The sequence below is a fragment of the Podarcis gaigeae genome, assembly GCF_964106915.1.
Source record: "Podarcis gaigeae genome assembly, chromosome: 12".
NCBI lineage: Eukaryota > Metazoa > Chordata > Lepidosauria > Squamata > Lacertidae > Podarcis > Podarcis gaigeae.
In genome coordinates this window covers 37276056-37295304 of record NC_139688.1, presented here as the reverse complement: position 1 = coordinate 37295304, position 19249 = coordinate 37276056, and the positions used below count along the sequence as shown (strand labels likewise).

Below are 19249 nucleotides of genomic sequence, written 5' to 3'. Positions count from 1 at the left end.
CGAGCTATTCTTACGCATTCATTTCAGAGCTGCTCTTTCTAAGGCGAACTTTTCCGAATTAAGTCTCATCGCCATCCACAATCTCATACTTTGATCTCAGGCCGGCATGAACACTGTTTGGAATGAACCCACCACAACAACCACCTATTTTCTTTGAAGTTGCTTGCCATTTAAGCAAACTTTGGGTCCCCGCTTCAAATAGCCAATAATTCCTACGCTGCGTCTTAACTGATCTGTGGATTTGGACTGCAGATCGCGAGAACTCAGATCCCTCTATACACACACACACACACACACACACACACACACACACACACACACTCACCCGAGATTTAACACACAAAACTAGGCTCGCAAGTATGTCAAAAAATCTTTCTCCTAGCCATTCCCTCCAGTCACCGTTTATTTCCATTGCAATCGGAATGAAAATATAAATTGGGGATGTGGAAACTTCAAGAAAGGATTTTAAATATATGATAAATAATAACAGTATTAATAATAATGCCCTGCCGAAAGATGTTCGAAGTTGCGCCTTGGTAAAAGACACCCGTGAGTTAAATTTGGTGCCTTCATTGTCTGAAATGGCAGATTAAGCAATTGAAGGTAGGGAGACATAACCAGCCTAGTTTAATGGAGGGAGGGAAGTTTTTCTTAATTAAATTGTGGTTGCTATACTTCCGGTTAATAATAATAATACCAAGAGCTTCTGCTACAGGAACTTCTTCTACTTGAGGTTGTGGAAGAAGCGGGCTGGGGGAGCGAGGCGATTATGCCTAAGGAGCGTCGAGAGACAAGTACAAGGAGAACGAAATGCGAGAGACAAGTACAAGGAAGATGAACAAAAGCTCAGTTCCAAACTCAAAGGCAGCGAATAAAAATGAGAAGGGGGGGGAGAGAGAGTGGGGTGTGTGTGGTGGCGTGGAAGGCAACGGGAGAACTGAAGGTGAACCAGGAAGGAGAGGCAGAAAGCGGCTCGGCTTTAATTTGCAGACCAGTGATTGCGTGAAGAGTTGAGTTCTGCTCCCTGTCACTTAATCTCTTCCCTTGGCGGCTTGTTAGCGTTTGGCAGGCGCACGGTCTCTGTGCTGAGAATACTCTTGCAGCCGACGCATGAAAGAAAGAAAGAAAGAAAGAAAGAAAGAAAGAAAGAAAGAAAGAAAGAAAGAAAGAAAGAAAGAAAGAAGGTAGGTAGGTAGGTAGGTAGGTAGGTAGGTAGGTAGGTAGGTAGGTAGGTAGGTGGTGGAGAAAACCAGCACCTTCCGCTACATTATACATCACTTTCTACTTTCGCCGGTGTGGTCACAATTCAGAAACTGACAACGCGACGCTGTTCTTTTAAAGGACAAATAGCTTTGACCCTTCTGGGCTTCCCTCTGGCAATTTCGCTCGCCAGCCCCCTCCCTTTACGCGCACACACACACACATGCCCCGCCCCACCCCATTTCAGTTGGCAAGACACAAAAGATCGCACCTTCCCCCTTTCCTTTCAGGGTAAAAGGTGGGTGGGTGGGGTGGGGGGATCTCTCCGGAAAGCCAGCATGGAGCTGGAGCTGGAGAAAGAAAAAGGCACACCGAAAATGTATAGCGAGTTCTGCTGAGTTTTGTTGGTGTTTTTCTGAAGCCAATTAGCCTAATAATGATGATGATGATAGTCAGAAATAACGGGGATGACACTCTGACATGGCAAATCCAACAAAGGCCCTTCACTTTCTCTTTTTAATCTGGCAAATAATAAACCTTTACTTTCATCAGGCATACATTATTCGTTAGAATCCACAATTTCTTCCTTTCAAGTATTTCCCTTTTTAGTCACATACAAGGTTATGCATAAGCTAGCGATGCCGCAGTTGGTGGGCATCCTGCCCTCTTAGGCTGGAGAAAAAAGTCCTTCGGAGACCAAAGTTCTCGATTATTTCCCCCTGTGGTGCAAAAATCACATCTTCCTTCCGCCTTCGTAGACGCGTCACTTGGCAAAGTCGTCCCCCGCCCGCCCACCAATCAGTTGCAACTCTGGTACTTTTTCCACAGAGAAGAACGAAACAGAAATCCTTCCATTTTTGTTTCGTTTTTGTTAGAATTTTATTTCACAGTTCCGTTCCCTTCCTCTGTCAGTGTTCCATTGGCGTCCACTGCCCGCAATTAAATAAACACGCTATGGAAGTTCTTTGACCGGCTGGGGTGAGGGAGGGTGTCTCTGGACAAGAGTTGAGGGGTGGGGTGGGGTGAGGTCGGGTGGGGTAGGGGAGAGCAGAGAAACCTGAGACGAAGCTTTTTATCTGGTCAAAGGGACTTCTTCCCGCTGATCCAAGGAGACCGAGGAGGCCTTGCTCAGCACCGAGGGCGTGAAGGTGAGGAACGAGTCAGTCCTGGTGGTGGCGGAGCAGCTAAAGTCCGAACCCGAAGGCCTTTGAGGCAGCCCGTTGGCCTGGCTCCCGTGGCAAGCCAGGCACGAGCAAGGGCTCCCTCCGGCGCCGCTCAGTCCGTGCGTTGGGCCGGCGTAGAGGGAAGGGTGTCTGAAGGCGCACAGAAGTTCTGGTCTGGGGTAGGGGTGAGAGAGGACCCGGAAGGTGTCCAGAGGTCTCAGGGGGGAGCTGAAGGGGGCGGCGGCCGCAGCAGAAGCCGAGGTGGCCCCCAGGCCCATATGGGAGTAGTAAGGGAGCGGCAGGTGTGACGGGAACGGGTAGGGCAGGTTGCCGGTGGCCGCCGCGTGGCTCATCATGTAGGTGTAGAAAGCCGGGTCTGCCGGGTGGGGCCAAGTCATGGCCAAGCGCTGCCTCTTGTCCTTCATCCGCCGGTTCTGGAACCACACCTGGCAGAGAGACAGACAGAAGAACCACAGGAAGCTCTTAAAATTCCCGCAAGAAGACGGAGCAAGACCGCGATCTTCACGCGCGCCCTGTTTTTGCTCTGGAGGGAGGCTGCAGGCTTAAGCAAGCTCACTTGGCCTCAGAGAACTCTGTGCGGTCAGAGTTCCTGCCCAATGGGTCTGGGGTTGCAGCAGGAACCTATAAAACTCCTGGCTTGTCTAACTGGGCCTGGGATTGTGTGTTGACCAATGGACAACAATAAAACCTAGAGCCTCGGTGGTATTTAGCAATCCACCAAAGGCCTCGGGAGTTTTGTTGCAACACAGCACTATCGTTTCATCTCACAATAATAACTGGTTTTCAGCATCCACTTGCTGAATCGCCCTTCCAACGCCGGGGGGGGGGGGCAGGTAGCCCCCTTGGCATTCCCCGACGTATATATTTAAATATAAATGAAATGAAAAGTGTGCGTGTGGGGTGTCTGTGAGCTTGGTCAACTACATCCAATGATGGAGTTTCACAGTGACTATTATTATTTTTACTACAGTGCTATTATCGTTGCTACAGAACTGCCTTCCTGCCGCATTCCCGTCTGCCTCTGCTATCCTGCCCGCTTTTCAGCCTTTGCAACATGCACCCAGTATGTTTGGAGCTAGATGAGGAGACGGGTGCAAGCCACATCCGCTGAAATTGAAAGGAACTCACTGCTTCCAGATGAAACCAACTTGTATCCTTGACAGCTTTCGGGTGTGAAATTTCTTTTGTGCCAGTAGCTGCGTCCGCAAATAGTCTGCCATCCTTAGACTGTGCAGTGCTTATAAATTGAAACAGACACACAGACTCCCCAGGAGCTATGAGATGAAGGAAGGGGAAGGGCGCAGCGAAATCCTGCGGCTGTTTGCACTGACGGAAGTCCCATCGACTTCAAAGGAGCTTAGTCCCAAATAAGTGTGCATAGAATGCAGCCTTAGATTTTCTTCTGGGTTTTCCTTGTTCTGGAGACTACCTGGTCCACAAGATATCCAAGGCGCAGCAGTGCTTCCATCCTATTTAATCCCACTCAAGTCAGATCCCATTCTGTACGCATTTACTTGGGAGTAAGCGCCATTTGTTTCAGTTGCCAAAGTTGGAAGCAACCATTTTACTCGGGGAGGAGGGGAACCCTAAAGGATCAGTAGCCTAACAGCTCCATGGGGGACCAACTTTGAAACATCTCGAAGTCGTAAGCAAGACTACTCGCGAGTTGGGGACGACCGTGGTTAAAAGCTGCTTTTGGATTAATTTCAGTGGACTCCGAAATAAGTGGTGCGTAAACTGCAATGCTGTGCACACTTATAGAAGCTTTCGTCTACACACCGTTGAGCTCAATGGAACTTACTTCTGAGCAGGCGTGTATAGATCGGACCGCGCTGTCGGAGTTGCACCTCTCCCAAAAGTACACAGAAATAAGCCCATTGAGTAAAGAACGCGAGCAGGTTTCAGTGAAACTGACAAGCTACTAATGCGGATTGGGATCTCCACTCTGCACGCATGGAAAGGGTGAAAGGGGGTAATCGCTCTGCTTTAAAAGCTCTTGAATGGCAGCTCCAATAAACTGCCATCGGATTTAAATCAGCGCAGGGAGCCTTGGCCGGAAGGCCACCGCAGGGGAACTTTGCTGCTTGGCTGTAAGCAAGCGTGGGGCGTCTCGGCCGTTGGGCAGACTGTACATGCGTGACATTGTGCTGGAACCTTGAGATCCCCGCTTGCGATCCTACCTTGATGGTGGTTTCTGGGAGGTTTAAGGCGGCCGCCAGTTCGCACCTCCTGGGCCTGGAGACGTAGTTCTCCCGGTAGAACTCCTTCTCCAGCCGAGCTATCTGCTCCCGGGTGAAGGCCGTGCGGTACCGGCGCATTTGATCGCTGGCGCTGCAGGCCAGCGATCCTTGAGAGCCCCCTCCGCCGCTGCTCCCGCTGCCTTTAGGGGGGTCCCCTCCGCTGCTGGGGCTGCCCGCTGAGGTCTCCGAGCAGTGTCCTGCAAGGGCAAGTCGAGAGGAAGACATAGAAAGAGAAAGAAAGGCAGCGGGGCCCTGCCAACCTGTGTTTCCTCCCCCCCCCCGCTTAATTTCAGTTTGTCCACTTTCTCCCGCCCCCCCCCCCGTTTGGAGCCCCTGAGAACTGGGGCTGGATGCCTACGAACACAAACTAGCCCATATTTAGTAACCGAATAACTGGAGAGATCCGAAAGACTAGTTAGATCAACAGCCTAGTTACCTTATTAGGATTTAAATAGATGGGCAGCCCAGTTCCAGACACCTTTACTCAGGAGTAACTCCTCAGTCAGCAAGACTCTATGGGGAGTATTATCTCCTGGGGCCGCGCACTTACTTTGAGGGTAAGTAGGACTGAACTCGTGGGGTTTTCTTTTGAGCGAATATACCTGGGCTTGGGCTTGACTGACTGGCTTTAGGTGTACATTAGGCTTACTTGGAAACAATGTCATGGAACCATGGAAGGCCCCTTGAAATTATTATTATTATTATTATTATTATTATTATTATTATTATTATTATTATTATTCCAAAGCAGGTGTTTAGGTATGACTACCCAAAGTATTTAGCTCCTGGGTGGCAATCTGGTTCCTTTCTCTTTTTTGTGTTAAGGGTGCAATCCTCTTCCCCACTTACCCGAGAGTAAGCCCTACTGGCTATAATAGGGCCTTATTTGGAGCAAACATGCCTAGGATCGCTCTGCGCATCGAGGTTTACTCCTCCGGTAAAATTCGCTGAAAGCCAATCGCATTTCCTTTTGTGTTTAGGATCTGGATTACAAGGCCGCATTCCACATAATTTACACTGAAAAGCGCTGGCCAAACGGTGCCGCTATACCCGGATACGTTTGTTGGTTGTTGTTGTTGTTGTTGTTGTTGTTGTTGTTGTTGTTGTTGTTGTTGTTGTTATTATTATTATTATTAATTTATTTAATCGGGATTGACATCGCATTGAACAGAAGCCAGAATAGGTTTCTGATGGTAATCCCAGATGTTATTTAGATCTAAGGAATGCACACCGGCTTCCATGCAAACGCTTCAGCATCCCTAGTCACTGGGAATGGGGCAGAAAGAAGCAGAAAGTAAGGAGAGCTTTTTTCTTTGGCTCATTTTCCCCAGCACCTGCAGTGGGAAATAACTGTGAGGAGGGAAAGAAGTATCAAAGAGGCCTCTTTCAAAGCCTACTGCTTTTTTAAAAAATCCTACTACTGGAGTAGCATGTGAAATCCCCCAAATCATCTGCTGAAGAAGGTTGTAGTTACAGTAAAGTTTGTGCTATAATAAATCTGTTCGACGTCTAGGTGCCTCTTTATTGTTGTTGTTGTTTGGCCTGCGACAAACCAAGGAGGATAGCCTTTCTAGAGAGGCTCTAGAAAGGGTCCACACCACACACAGAGACCTGAAAGGAACAAATCCCTCAGGACAGTGATCACAGGGGAATGAACTTTGAATACAACGTAGACGGATAAAGACGTTAAGAGACCTCTCTGACACCACCAAGTGATGTTTCCCTTCTCTGCAATACAAAGGAGATCCTCCAAAGGCTATGGGGGTCCTTTGCGTCCATCTCTGAGGCCTGTTGTCTCTGTGCGCAGAGGGAAGTGCTTGCCAAGGCGATAGCCACCCTCCCCTCCATTTGTTGGCCTCTGATAACCGTCCTTTGCCATACATGACCATAACTGGCAAGTGAGATGGCGGAGTCACCTTTCTTGTGTAATGGCCCCAACCTTCTCCCCGCAACAACAACAAAAACACACTCCTTCCTTCTGGCAATGGAGATGAAAGAAACCTCCTGGGCCAAACCAGAGCTCTCCCTCATTCCAACACTTTCCCAGAAGATATTTAGGGCTCTGGGGCTGAGGGGGTGGGGTGGGGGGTGCGAGTGATGGTGGGAGGGGGTGGCGAGAATGAGTCCGTGGTCTCGGCCTCTGTGTGTCTGTGTGTGCGCGCGCGCTTGCTTTCAAATGCAGCCAGTTCTCATTGTGCCCTGAATAAGACCGAAGGCAATTAAAGCCCTGGGACCATTTCCGAGCTGGCGCCACCGAGACACGGAAGTGACAAGGCAATTGGGACATCGAACCAATGTGCAAAGAAAAGGACCTGAGTACTGGGCGCTGGGCAGCAGGGGCTTCAGCCGCTCCCCCCCCCTTTACTGTCCTTTTTTCTTGCGGCAGCTTCGGGGCTCCCGCAGGCTCGCTGCACCCCTGCCAGGGGAAAGGCGCGCGCCAGCAGCCCCAAAGAGCAAGTTGCAAGCCTGGCCAGCAGGCGCGGGGTTTTTCTTTTGATCTTGGCCAAATCCCGGAAAGTTCGCCTTCTTTCCTCCTTCGTTGGGGGTGGGAAACTGGGGAGCCCAGAGTACTATAATCCTGGGTAGGTGTGGGCGCAAGGGTGTGGGCGGGGAGGGGAGGGGGGGTCTTGCTATGCCCTGGAACAGGAAAAGCTTCTGGGAGAATTCATTACAATAAAAGTCTGGGCTGCAGGAGGGAAATCTGCAAAGGTCATAATTCTCTGTTGCAGCGAGGATGCGATTTCATGTCCCCCATTAACACGTCGTTAGACTTCAAAGCGGGAGATGTGTGTGGGTTATTGCAGATGTCTCTCTGCGGGCAATTAGAGATACCAGGGGACCCCCAAGCCATGGCTCTACGGATCCTGGAAAAGGGAGAAGGTGTGGGGGTGTGTGGGGGGAATCCAAACCGAGGCAGCAAACATCATCAAAGCCCCTGAGCCAGATCAGATGGTATATGGCAGGCTGCCTCCCCCCCACTAGCCCTTAGCCAGATCAGATGGTATATGGCAGCCCCCCCCCCCACTAGCCCTTAAGCGCGTTGGGGATCGGGTTGGAAAGCAGAGACGCAGCCTGCTTTCCAGTACCAGGCGCTGACTTTCTGCTCCTAAGCTCCAGGGCAGATGGGATGGCCCGTCCTGGGATGCAGCCCGGCCGGCCTGAGCCCCAGGACCAGGGACTGGGAGGCGGGAGGAGAAAGGGAGGGGTTGGGGTACCTTTGCCGTGCTGGTGGTATTCCGCGTTGCCCGTGGCGCAGTCCGGGGTGCAGCTGACCTCGATCTCCTCGTAGAAATCCGACTCTGTGTCCGAGCTGCTCTGCTGGCCTTTGGCGGCCAAGCGGTTGAGCGGGGGCTGCTGCCCGGCGGAGAGCAGCGCGGCCGCCGCGGACCGGCTCTCCGGGACCGTCCCTGTCGCCGGGAGCACTTCCACCTCCTCCTCCTCCTCTTCCTCCTCCTCTTCATCCTCCTCTTCCACCCTTCCTCCTCCTCTTTCCCGGGAGGGTAAGGGTCCAGACCTAGGGCTGTGGCAGCCTCTATGAATCATCTTGTCCTGCGGCTCTGGACCGGGGCTTCCCACGGCCTCTGCCAAGCTGGGTGCCCTCTTGGCTACTGCCAGCGAGCCAAGTTGACCTCCTTCCAGAAACATCACCATCTCCTTCCTAGTTTCCATTGTGCTGGTCTTTTAAATAAAGTCCGGATTCTCCTCTCCCCCACCCCACCCCACCCCAAGCCCCATCCACCCTCTTGCGCCTTCTCTCCCTCTCTCCCCCCCCCGGGCCACCCCACCCCTTCTTCCCAGCAGACCCTCTCCTGCCAATGCAGAAAGAGAGAGAGAGAGAGGGAGCCGCGAGCGGTGGTGAGCCGGGGGGTGACCTTGTGATGCGATCGCTCCACTGTGCAGCGGCGGCTCTGGGAGGGATCTCACCATTGCCCTCTTCTTTCTAAAGCTGTCATCCCTTAATGGTGCAATCGTCATTACAGTACCTCTGGTGACGCCACTCACTTGATTGCCGGGGGATAAATAGAAACGTCTGCCGGCGAGGAAGATGAAAGGAAGAGCCGGAGAGAAGAGTTAAAGGGGAGGCGGGGTGGGGGTGGGGGTGGAGGGGGTCGGAGAAGGGAGGGGAGAGATGAGAGATGTACCAGGTGTAACAAGCGCTTCGGATGGATGCGAGAGGCAAGTGTGAAAAGGGAGATGGCGGATGAGATCCAACTGCAAAGCTGCGTTTCTTTTGAGTTCCTCAGTGGGAGAGTTAAGTAACCTTTCGATCTGATTTGAATACCTTTTCTATTTTATTTTTTAGAGGGGGGAACTGCACCTTTGATCCACGACGGCTGAAACGTGCGAAGAAGACACACATTTCCCTCCTCTCTCATCCCCGGGAAATTCTTTATTTTATTCTTTACAGATCGGACGGCTCGAAAGTTGTGCTTGCAAGATAAGGACCCATTCGTGAATATTAGGCCACTTGTTCTGATTAACATATGCCACCTATCCCGTTTATAAAACACTATTTGATTTCGAGTCATTCGGGCCATCTGGTTTGAACTCGAGAATTGGTGGCAATACTGATATACAGGCAAGCAGTTTGATTGATGTCCTAAGTACTTTCCATTCTTATTGTCCTTAATGATAATTTATTTCAATCACTATCCTATATATAATTCTTTTTTTCCTCGCCCTCCACAGGACCAGAAGATGCTTTGATAAGGTTCAACCCGACAGAAATAATCAAGCGGCAGCTTATTCAAATTTCAAGCGACAGAGCAGATATTTGTAGCGCACAGGCGGGCGGGCTTTAGGCTTTTTGGATCTACTTTGTTTGTTTGTTTTGCCAAGATCTACCAACCAGAGCCATCTGCAAAAAAAGAACCACACAAAAAAACCCCACAGAATTATTGAACAGGGTGACTCTGACCCCTTTTATACAAAAGTCCCTGCCTCGCTAATTGTCTTCATTTCAATCCTTTAATATGGATGACACAAGTCATATAGGTTGTTGCCATTAATACACAGCTGGGTGTCAGAAATTTTTGCTGATCTGCTGTAAATCAGAGATCTGCCAGTAGGTTCAGATCCACATTCTGTCTCCTTTTATAAAATATAATCAGGAATGTGTTGTGGACGTCGGTTTCTCTTGCATTTTTGTGCAGTCATTTAACATAAGTAATCTTTTCAATGTATCCCTCCTTTTTTTGCCTTCAGAAAATATGTTGGTTAAGTAATATCAAATGACCGCTAAACCACCCCTGGCAACTCTATTACCCTTCTTTTCAAAGAATGTTGGTTGCGCTGTAATGAACCTTCAATCAATGTTTCCAGTCTGGTAAAGAATTTATGGGCATTTTTGAGGGTTTTTGTAGAGAAGCAAAACAACAAAACGCACAAAGGCAAGTACACACTCCCTCCCCCTTAATAATTTCAAGAGAAAGGGTTGGGTTGAAGGAGCGTAAATGGGGATGGAAGGAGGGGGTGAGTGTAAACAAGTGAGCAAAAAAAACCAAAAACTAGGATCTGTTTCCAGTACAAAGACCAGGGTATTATTTCTGAGGAGGACTAGAAAACCATGTTATGCTGAGGAACTCCATGGACAGAACCGCCGTAAGTAGCACATTTTACTTACTGTGGAAATGTTACGTTTTAATTACTCCAGATGCGTTCTTTGTTTCCATGCTTCCGTTCAGTAAATCTTCGTGAAATTCTTAGACATTAAGCTCAACAATTTCGGTTCGTCTCTGAGTCACTAAGGTTTGGACAGCGCCCTTATGGCAATCCTAAACGCACTCACCTGGGAAGGTGTCTTTAGGATCGGGGTGCCAGTTGCGCTGAAAGCTGACAGGCACTCATTCCGATCCTAAACACAAAGCGTCCTATTTAGCAGGATAGCAACATATATATAAAGGGGGGGTAGGTTTAAATGCGATTCGTTTGTTGTAAGTGGTTTGTGGATGGAGCTGCGACTATAAGCAGCCAGATCTCCGACATACTCAAGGCGAGAGGCTTAACACCTCCCTTAAATGTATTAAGGCCAAACAAAAGCCACATTCAAATAAATGCGAGGCTAAATACGTTTACTCGATAGTAAGTCTCTGTGTGTTTGAATGGGATTAAACTCCTTGTTAATTAATGACTTTTATAAGATTAAATGGGTCGTCAGAGGCATGTTCCATGGTTGATTATCCTCTGCGAACATTGTTGTAGTTGTTGTCGATTGAGAAAATTTGGGCAGCTTTAAGTCCTCCTTGGAGAAGTTAAGGGGGATGGAGAGGAAGGAAGTGCATCCTTTTCTTAAAATCCAGAGAACTGAAACCGCTGTTGATCTGGGGTACCATCTGGGGAGGAGGGGTCTTCTACTGCAGGGGGCCTCCGCCCCTCCAGTCACACGCGGGAGGAAGTTAGTGATGAGCAGTTGACTTTATAACGCCCACCATGGGAAACAAGGAAAGAGTGGGGAAACACACAGAAAGGGAGGGAGGGAGGGAAAGAGAGAGCTCCAGGTTTCCTCCCTTAAGCTGGGTCTTCCGTGTCACATCCAAAGCAAAGAAGCGCGAAAGGATCATGGAAAGTCCCTTCCCGTAAACAGCTTAAGAGAGTCTTTAAACTGCTGGGAGAAAGGAGTTAATTCAGAGCCTAATAATTTCCCGGGGCAGGGGGTTGTTGGCAAACTGACAGGTTATTTTGTCTGTGGCGAGTTAGCACCGGCTTTGCTTGAGAAGGGAGGAGTTTTCATACTGGCCAGACAGGAGGCTCCCCTCCTTTTCCTCCTAGGGCGTATACTCACTTAGACCCGGATTTGTTAACACCCTTTAGTCAATGAATGGGTGGTAGTGATAGTCAAAGGGGAACATCAAGTGATCTATTTTTTTTTCACCCCTACTTTAAATCCGCATTAGTGACGGTTTAAATCCGCCTCCAGTCATAGCCAAAAATTAAGAGTAGGAGTTATTCCGTGTTCGTTAACACGGAACAGAAGAGTGAGGGTTCTGTGTGGCTTCTCAGTCGGGGCTTTTGAGAGAGCAGAAGGTTTTCCACACTCTTTCTAAAAAGGCTGATTGCTTAGCTCCTCTGTGACAGCATCCCTCTTTATCCGGGATAGAGGCGCTCCATATTACAATAAGGGTACCGTAAGAAGAACAGTAACACCACGTGGGATAAATTCAGACGAACCTCCCTGCCCCCCCAGCGCTGATTATCTCCTGACTGGTGGGCGACTGAGATGAAGAGAGAGAAAGACAGCCCTATACCAATCTCGGTCCAGCCCCGCGAATGTAAATTGCGCGGCTGGCTGCTTTGAAATGTGGGAAGGGAAATGCTTCCTTGCTTTTTCAAAGCCTTCCCATCAGTGGGCGATGCCTGCGACAGAATACCTTTGGCGGGTCGTCTTCAAACCGGTAGTGTAATTGCAGGCAACAGGAAGCAATGAGAGGGAGGCGAGTCTCGGAAGAGGCCCTTAAACTGGCAGACCTATCCTTCTCCAACAGCAACCCCCCCCCCCGCACTGGGCCATTAGTGGGATGATCCTAACCAGATCTGCTCCCTGACCCCGGTGGATTTACGTTATATAGTGAGATTAAGTGATCTGATAAGCCTCCTGAACCACAGAGCCTACCTTGAAACCTGAAGGCCGACTAGAAATGTTTGTCGAAACGAAAGTGCCTGGTCACTGCGCGTTAAAGACTGGGGCAGATCAAATCCCCGGCAGACCTTGACCCGAGTCCAGGCTAAACGCTGATGCCAAAGAGCCCCACTGAGAAGCTATGAATGATCTGTTAAGCGTGGGATCAGGATCTCAAGCGGTTATTCTTCACTTTGAAATTGGGTCGTGACTTCTCTCTCTCTCTCCTGCTGTACAATCCCATAGGGTGTCTACACTCAGCACTCGTCCTCGTTGAGCTCGTGGGGATCTTTACTCAAGGAAGCGCGTACAGGGCTGTAGCCTAGATCCATGTCATTCCCTTTCTGTCTACCACCTCTCTCTAGTAAGTCCCTAAGCTTCGCCATTTGAAGCCGCCCTTCACATCACACTGATGATCCAGCCAAAGTGAAAGTAAACGAGATTAAGAACTTCTTTTTGTGCTTGGTGCGTACAGTGGTACCTCGGGTTAAGTACTTAATTCGTTCCAGAGGTCTGTTCTTAACCTGAAGCACCACTTTAGCTAATGGGGCCTCCTGCTGCTGCTGCGCCGCCGGAGCACAATTTCTGTTCTTATCCTGAAGCAAAGTTCTTAACCTGAAGCACTATTTCTGGGTTAGCTGAGTGTGTAACCTGAAGCGTATGTAACCCGAGGTACCACTGTATCTAAATAGGAAATATATATCTATTTATTCAGTTCATTCATTGTAGTTGTATCCAACCCGTTCTCCAGTAAGTTCGGGAGAGTGTGCATTGAGATGGTTGGCTGTGGTGTCTTCCTTCCTTTTTGCCAGGATCACGCCCACCACAGTTCTCTGAGGTTCGTTAGTGAAATTTATTGAGTGCCTCCGGGTATTATTCATCTCCTCTGGATCTTGAAAACACACAACACATTCAGATGAAACACCCAAGTGTAAAGTGCCCCACTTCAAAGGTCCAGAACCGTCTGCTGCGTCACCCCGGAGCAAATCCTTCAAAGACGACCAGCGCCCTCAGTCAAAATGAATGACAACCCAACAGCCACGTGTCATCCTAAACATCACCTATTTATTACAGAAAATTGCCTGGAAAGGCAAATATAATATGCAGAATATAGAATATGTTTTAAACGGTTCTCTTTCTATCCTTTTCTAATCTTCCTTGACTCTTGGAAAGGCGCCATAAAAAGATTTAAATAAATAATTTGTTTCTTCAGCGTTCTAGGAATCTGCACAAGGAAGAAGCCTGGACGCTGGAGTGATATTTTTGTTGCCGAACCTGTAGATCAATGTTAAAAACACTTAATAAAATACCCTTCGGAAAATGCAAATTTGAATATATTTCATTTGTGTGTATTGTGTTATTGAGAATTCCCAAGACACCCAAACTTGTCAAATAATAATGTTCATTATGCTGAATCATCAGTAACTAATTTTGGATTTTCCTATCTCAGTCCCCTCCCCCCACATTTCAAACACAACAAATACAAATATTTAAAAAAGGCTCTACTGTCTCTGATCCAACCCACAAAACGTCAAAGAGCTTGATTTGAAAGAGAATCAGATTTAGCAAAGCAGAAAGCCTAATTTGTTAATGGATGCTATTAACTATAATGACGTAATTATCGCTGTTTTATTAAGTCTATTTTTACGACAGTGTTAGAGTTGAAACGCTGCAATGAGGGAAATAATCGGAGCATTTGTTCTTCAGCTCTCTAGAAAGTCAACTCTGCAAATGTTTTTGAGACAACGTGAACCTGGAAAAGGCAATATGTGCGCATATATTTTCGGTATTTGGCTATAAAATGGACAGAACAATTTGTGTATTATTCACAACATCACATTTGGTTCTTTAACTCACAGTCGAAAACAAATGATTTTTTAAAATAATAATAATGACAGATGTAGGAAGCAATTCAAACCATATTAAATAGCAGAAGGGGAGAAGAGACTGAGCGGTAGCTGCAATGATGGAAAAAAATATGCAAACACCACTTTATTATTAACATTTATTTATATAGCGCCATCTATGTACGTGTCTCTGCACACAATTAAAGTAAGAATTTCCACACCAGGGGCATAGAATCTAAACACATAAGGAGACTTCTATGATTAATCTTGGTAGGCAAAGAGGAGGTGCTTCATGTTATCACTCTTACATACAGAGTATCTTGCCATTTTTCAAGTTAATCCAATCCAAGTCTGCCAACAGGATGATTGCAACGAAGTCAGATTGAGAAGAGTCTTGTTACCCCTCCAATATTCAGTGTGAAAGTGCACTGTCTCCGAAGGCTGTCGCGCCCGAGGGCTATAGGAGACAGCACAGTAGAAATCTGGGCATCCGCTTCTGTTTATATGCAGTAAATAAATATACACACAAACTCATTTCAAACTGCTCAAATGCATTGTTGTAGTTAGTTTAATCTCACTGACTAATTTTACCCTGACTGGCTAAAATCTAGGTACTATATTTTGGATTAGCAACAATCTGAACAGTTGGGAAGTCTATAAATCACTATAAAAGCAATCTATCCAAACTCTGGCACTTTTAAATGCAATGGGTAGTGCAATTCTGTGGATGCCTAGAAACACTGCGTTCACCCCTAGGAATCTATCTATAAGACTGCAATTTAAAAGCAGTGCGACAAACAACTTTTTTGATTTTGGCTGGTTCCGACTTCCTCATTTAAAAAAAAGCAAAAACAGGAGCCTGTCCTGTCTTTTAAATAAAAGAAATTACTCAGTTCCTCCTTAAAATTGAGCATCAACATTGTAATTCTCCAGTGTTTCGAAAGGATGCCTAAATAAGGCAGAGGGGGAAAGCTGGACCTCGTGTGCCTTTCACGTAATTGTTTGCACCGTCTGCCAGCTTTTACTGCAAAGTCGTAGGTATCTTCCCAGATGCATTTGGGAGTAACAAATATTAATATACACTGAAATAGCGATGAAGCAAATCTGAACAATGGAAGGGTTAATTAGACCTGGGCGGGGTATGTAAAACCAGATTCTTTTGGCTGTGGTTATAAATCACTGCTAAGACCTTTTCCTTACTTCATTTTGAAAGTGCCTCCAAATTATGGGGTCATGTAGAACAGAACAGGTTATTTCCTCTTTGCGTCCTTCCTTCCTTCTTTACATCTCTTGCAAACCTTTATATCGTGCCTTATGTATCTTCCGACCTGCCTACATATATGTCTGAAAGAGATGCAAAGACTGAAGGACCGATCGACCCACCTACACCAAAGGAAGAGGTTGCGCGCACATAGTCTATAAACAAAACAAACGTCCCAAAAGTATGTTAAGTCCCTGTCATATTTATTATATTAGAATGTTAGCCCCCCAAAATCTAATCCCAATAACCATTTCCCATGCGGTAAAATAGGCGGTGGACGTAATTTACAAAACTGGAGTCTTTAGTAAAAGACAATCTCGTTCATTCCACGTTTGGTGGAAGCCATGCGAATAACCTCCATAAATTTCCCAGCGCTCTTTCTGCGATTTTGTACACGCACATTTTCATTGCAATTCACATGACGTCTGCACTGAATCATATAGGAAAGGAGAAGGGTGTCTGCATTAGTGAAAATGGTGCATAATTTTCAGAGTTGCTGCTGCGGATCGGGGGACACGCACAACGCAAATATTAACTGTATATCATTCCAATTCTTTCGTTGCCTAGATCTCTAACCAACTAACTGGTCTAAAAACGAGTTCAGCCGGAGTGCTTGGATTTAATTCAGCTCCAGTGAAGCCAGTGGAATTAATTAGTCTGGTTTATATTTGGTTTAAGGTTCATTGGCGGGCATAATTAATTTACCGGTGTGTATCTATCTGATCGACTTCTCAATTGGTCCATATTTGGACAACTTCTTGATTCTGAAAGCGATTTGATCCGATGTCAGTAATTAGTTTATTTCAACTGATAAATTAAAGCAAACCGGATTCAAGCCAATGGTTCCTGGGTCAGTCGGTTAATAGGCGCAGGCTGCATGTCCAGCACAGTGCCCTTCAAATGGAGTTGAACAGATCTCAGTTTTTAATCAAAAGAAATCAAAGGGGATTTCCTCCCCCAGTTCTTCTTCTGCTAGATAAAACAGCCCCCATTTCCTATGGACGTGCTTCAGCAGAGACAGCCTTCCCCGTCGAGATTTCTGATGGAAGGAAATAACAACATCGTTAATGCAGACGGTGGTTGCTGGCGAGGGCGTGGCGCAGGGCATCTGAGGTCAAATCTCTAGTACCAGCTCGATTTGACCCAAGAGATAAGCATCGCTTGTTGAAGGCAGCAGGGAGAGCTTCGCCTTTGATTGGGATGGATGGTCCTGGGCTCGGCCCAGTTCCGCCAGACTAGTGTAGAGGGCTTTGAAAGCCCCGAGGGCCGTATCATAAGGTGGCTCTGGGGTGGAAACGGGCAATGTGTCATTAAAGGAAAGAAAGAGCTTTAAAAAAAGAGAGATAATGGTCAGGGTGTCCAGACTGCAGCTTAGTCGGTCTCTTTCATGTCCCATCCTCTGTTCCTGCACCAGTTCCATTGGGGCACCAGGAATCCCATCCTAAATACATACTGCTTAGAAAAGCAAACCCCTTAGAGGACTTGCTCTTAAGTAAACAGTGCTCCCAGTTCTATCCTAAGAAACAAAAGAAGGAGCTTAAACTGGACCTTGATGCTAAGCAGCACGTTCCTCTTTCCACATACTATTATTAGAAGCCATAATCTTCATGGAAGTTTTAGGGGGATACCAATGGCTTTCTTGTCCCAATTATTTATGATATGCTGCCATCAATGGATCATACTGTTCTGGGGTTATTGTTAGGGATGCTGGGACTGGTCTATATTCCAGGTTGTAAACAGGTTGCATGGATTTTGCAGAAAGGGATGATACAGATTATAATACAGATTAGACTTCACTGCGTAAGTCTAATCAGTGGATGGCTTTGAAGTGTAAATGATATAAAATACTATCTCTTGTACTTGATTTGCGATGGCCAAGCCCTCGTGCTGATGTTTTAGCCCTGGGGCTATGTGCCTCTGGGAACTTGCATTTGTATCCTCCTCTTCCACCCAAAAAAGCCCAGGGTGACAAAACCCAGAGGGTTGTTTCCAGAGCTAGCCATACTCAGAGTAGACCCATTGAAATGAAGGAACGTGACTAACTAAAATCTATTAATTTCAGTGGGTCTAATCTGAGTAGACCTTAGCTGGATACAGTTCAGAAGTACTAAGTATGTGTAATCTTAAATATGTATATAATGTATGGTTTTCTTGACTGGCATGATTCAGTTGCATTGTCTAGTACAGGAATAGAGAACTTGGACCCAAATCCCTTCAATCGCAGCTACATGGCTATTGGCCAAGGATGATGAGAGTTATAATTTGGTAGCATCAGAAAGGCCACAGGTTCCCCATCCATGCACTAGCCAATGCAATTAAAGTAAAGCCCAGGATACAAAACAAATCATCTGTAGTGCTAATAAATATATGAAGGCTGTCCAGTCAGTGTCCCAAGAGTCTTCAGCCTTCCCCCAATCTGATACTCTCCAAATGGGAGGCTAATGGGAGTTGAAGTCCTGAACATGTGAAGGGCACCAGATTGGAGAAGGCTGGTAAAATTCACTAAATTGGTGAGAGCTAACTTGGAGTGGCACAGCCCAGAAAAGGCATCACCCGTTGATTGAAAAACTGGGCCATAAGAAGAAGTCCAACAATTGTTCTAATAGAAACACCTCACTAATCTTTTCCTGAAAAAAATCAAGAAAGGGAGATTTCAGTAAAGGGTGATATGCCATAATGAAGCTCAATTTTTCAAACAGCAGCAGAAAGGAACATAAGGATGTCTGTCTGTTTGCTCTTTTACATCTGCCTAGCCAAGGCACTTACCCATACACATGAAAAACCATGTCAGGTGAGAATGGTAGATTACTTTGCATAAATAAACTCCTTCAGTACATTAAACCTAGAGTCTGTGGGATGTAAAACACAGGAGCAGTCAATTACAACATTCCTAGAGTGTACATGTTAAGACATGGGGAGGGATGTCCATCCAGCCAGCAGGTAAACTTCCTGGGACAGACTTCCTCCACATGTGACCAGAGGTGGGTGTGGCCTCACCTGTGCAGGTAATGATAAAAGCACAGGGCAGGGGCAGCCATATGTCTCTTGCCTCTCTCTCTGCCATCTTCCTTTGAAGAAGCAACATCTAAAGATGCTTTCTTGGCTCCCAGCCAAGAGAGGAGAAAGGGACTATCTTCCTATAAGATAGATTCTAAATGTATTTTACCTTTTTAAGCCTGTCTGCCTCCTGGGATCCTATTGTGAACAGAACATGAGTAAATTCTCTTTATACTTTTATGAAAGACTGTGTTGTGTCTTGTATTTTAAGAGGGAACAAAGGGGAAATTACCAGAGTAATTATTATAGAGGTTCTAGCGAACCTGAGCACACGTTACCGTTGCAAACTTAAAAAGGGGAATGTCTTACTCTGCTGATATTTTGGGAACTTGTTAGCACAAGTTGGATAAGGATATAATCTCACAATATATCCTCTCCTGCATCCCTGAACATTCCCACAGAGTCTATCTTGTTTTCTTCAGTTACCAACAAGAAACACGGTACAGAAAGGGCAAAAGTAGGGCAATAAGGGATTGTTCCATCTCAACTCTATTCAGTCACAGAGGAAACACTTTAGTGGAAGATCTTCTGGCCTATCAAAAGTTTTCTTGGTCTATTTTGGCTCATAATGTAGGAAAATGTGGGAGGTCATATGGATCAATGAGACAGAGTATACAGTTCTGGTCAAAAAGGATATTAAAAAGGCAACCAAAATGATCAAGAGGATGGAGGAAGTCCCCCAAAAGGAAAGGATTCCACATTTGGGATTTTGTAACAGGAAAAGTAAGAGGTGACATGATAAAAAAAATTAAAATTATGCATGGAATGAAGAAAGTGGATAGAGAAAAATTTTCCTTCCTCTTTCATAACACTATAACCAATGAAGCTGAATGTTGAGAGATCCG

General features: G+C 46.6%; 1 protein-coding gene and 1 long non-coding RNA gene across 2 annotated transcripts; one reads left to right on the top strand and one right to left on the bottom strand.

Moving 5' to 3' along the window:
* Positions 1 to 1723: 1723 nt before the first annotated feature.
* On the bottom strand, positions 1724 to 8330 carry EVX1 (even-skipped homeobox 1). Its single transcript, XM_083703805.1, has 3 exons — positions 7840 to 8330; positions 4565 to 4821; positions 1724 to 2809 (listed from the first exon to the last, which is right to left on the bottom strand). The coding sequence occupies exons 1-3, from the start codon at positions 8291 to 8293 to the stop codon at positions 2273 to 2275; spliced, it is 1248 nt and encodes a 415-aa protein (XP_083559931.1). The 5' UTR covers positions 8294 to 8330; the 3' UTR covers positions 1724 to 2272.
* Positions 8331 to 8764: 434 nt separating this feature from the next.
* Positions 8765 to 13566, top strand: LOC310828729. Its single transcript, XR_014557095.1, has 2 exons — positions 8765 to 10225; positions 12486 to 13566. It is a non-coding gene; the product is annotated as an uncharacterized lncRNA (long non-coding RNA).
* The last annotated feature ends 5683 nt before the right edge of the window (positions 13567 to 19249 follow it).

Excerpts from the sequence above, each read along its gene's own strand:
- EVX1 (XM_083703805.1), bottom strand. The coding sequence starts at position 8,293 with ATGGAAACTAGGAAGGAGATGGTGATGTTTCTGGAAGGAGGTCAACTT. Across the intron at positions 4,822-7,839 it reads ATACCACCAGCACGGCAAAG|GACACTGCTCGGAGACCTCA; the intron begins GTACCCCAACCC and ends TTGCCCTTGCAG. Across the intron at positions 2,810-4,564 it reads TCCCAGAAACCACCATCAAG|GTGTGGTTCCAGAACCGGCG; the intron begins GTAGGATCGCAA and ends TCTCTCTGCCAG.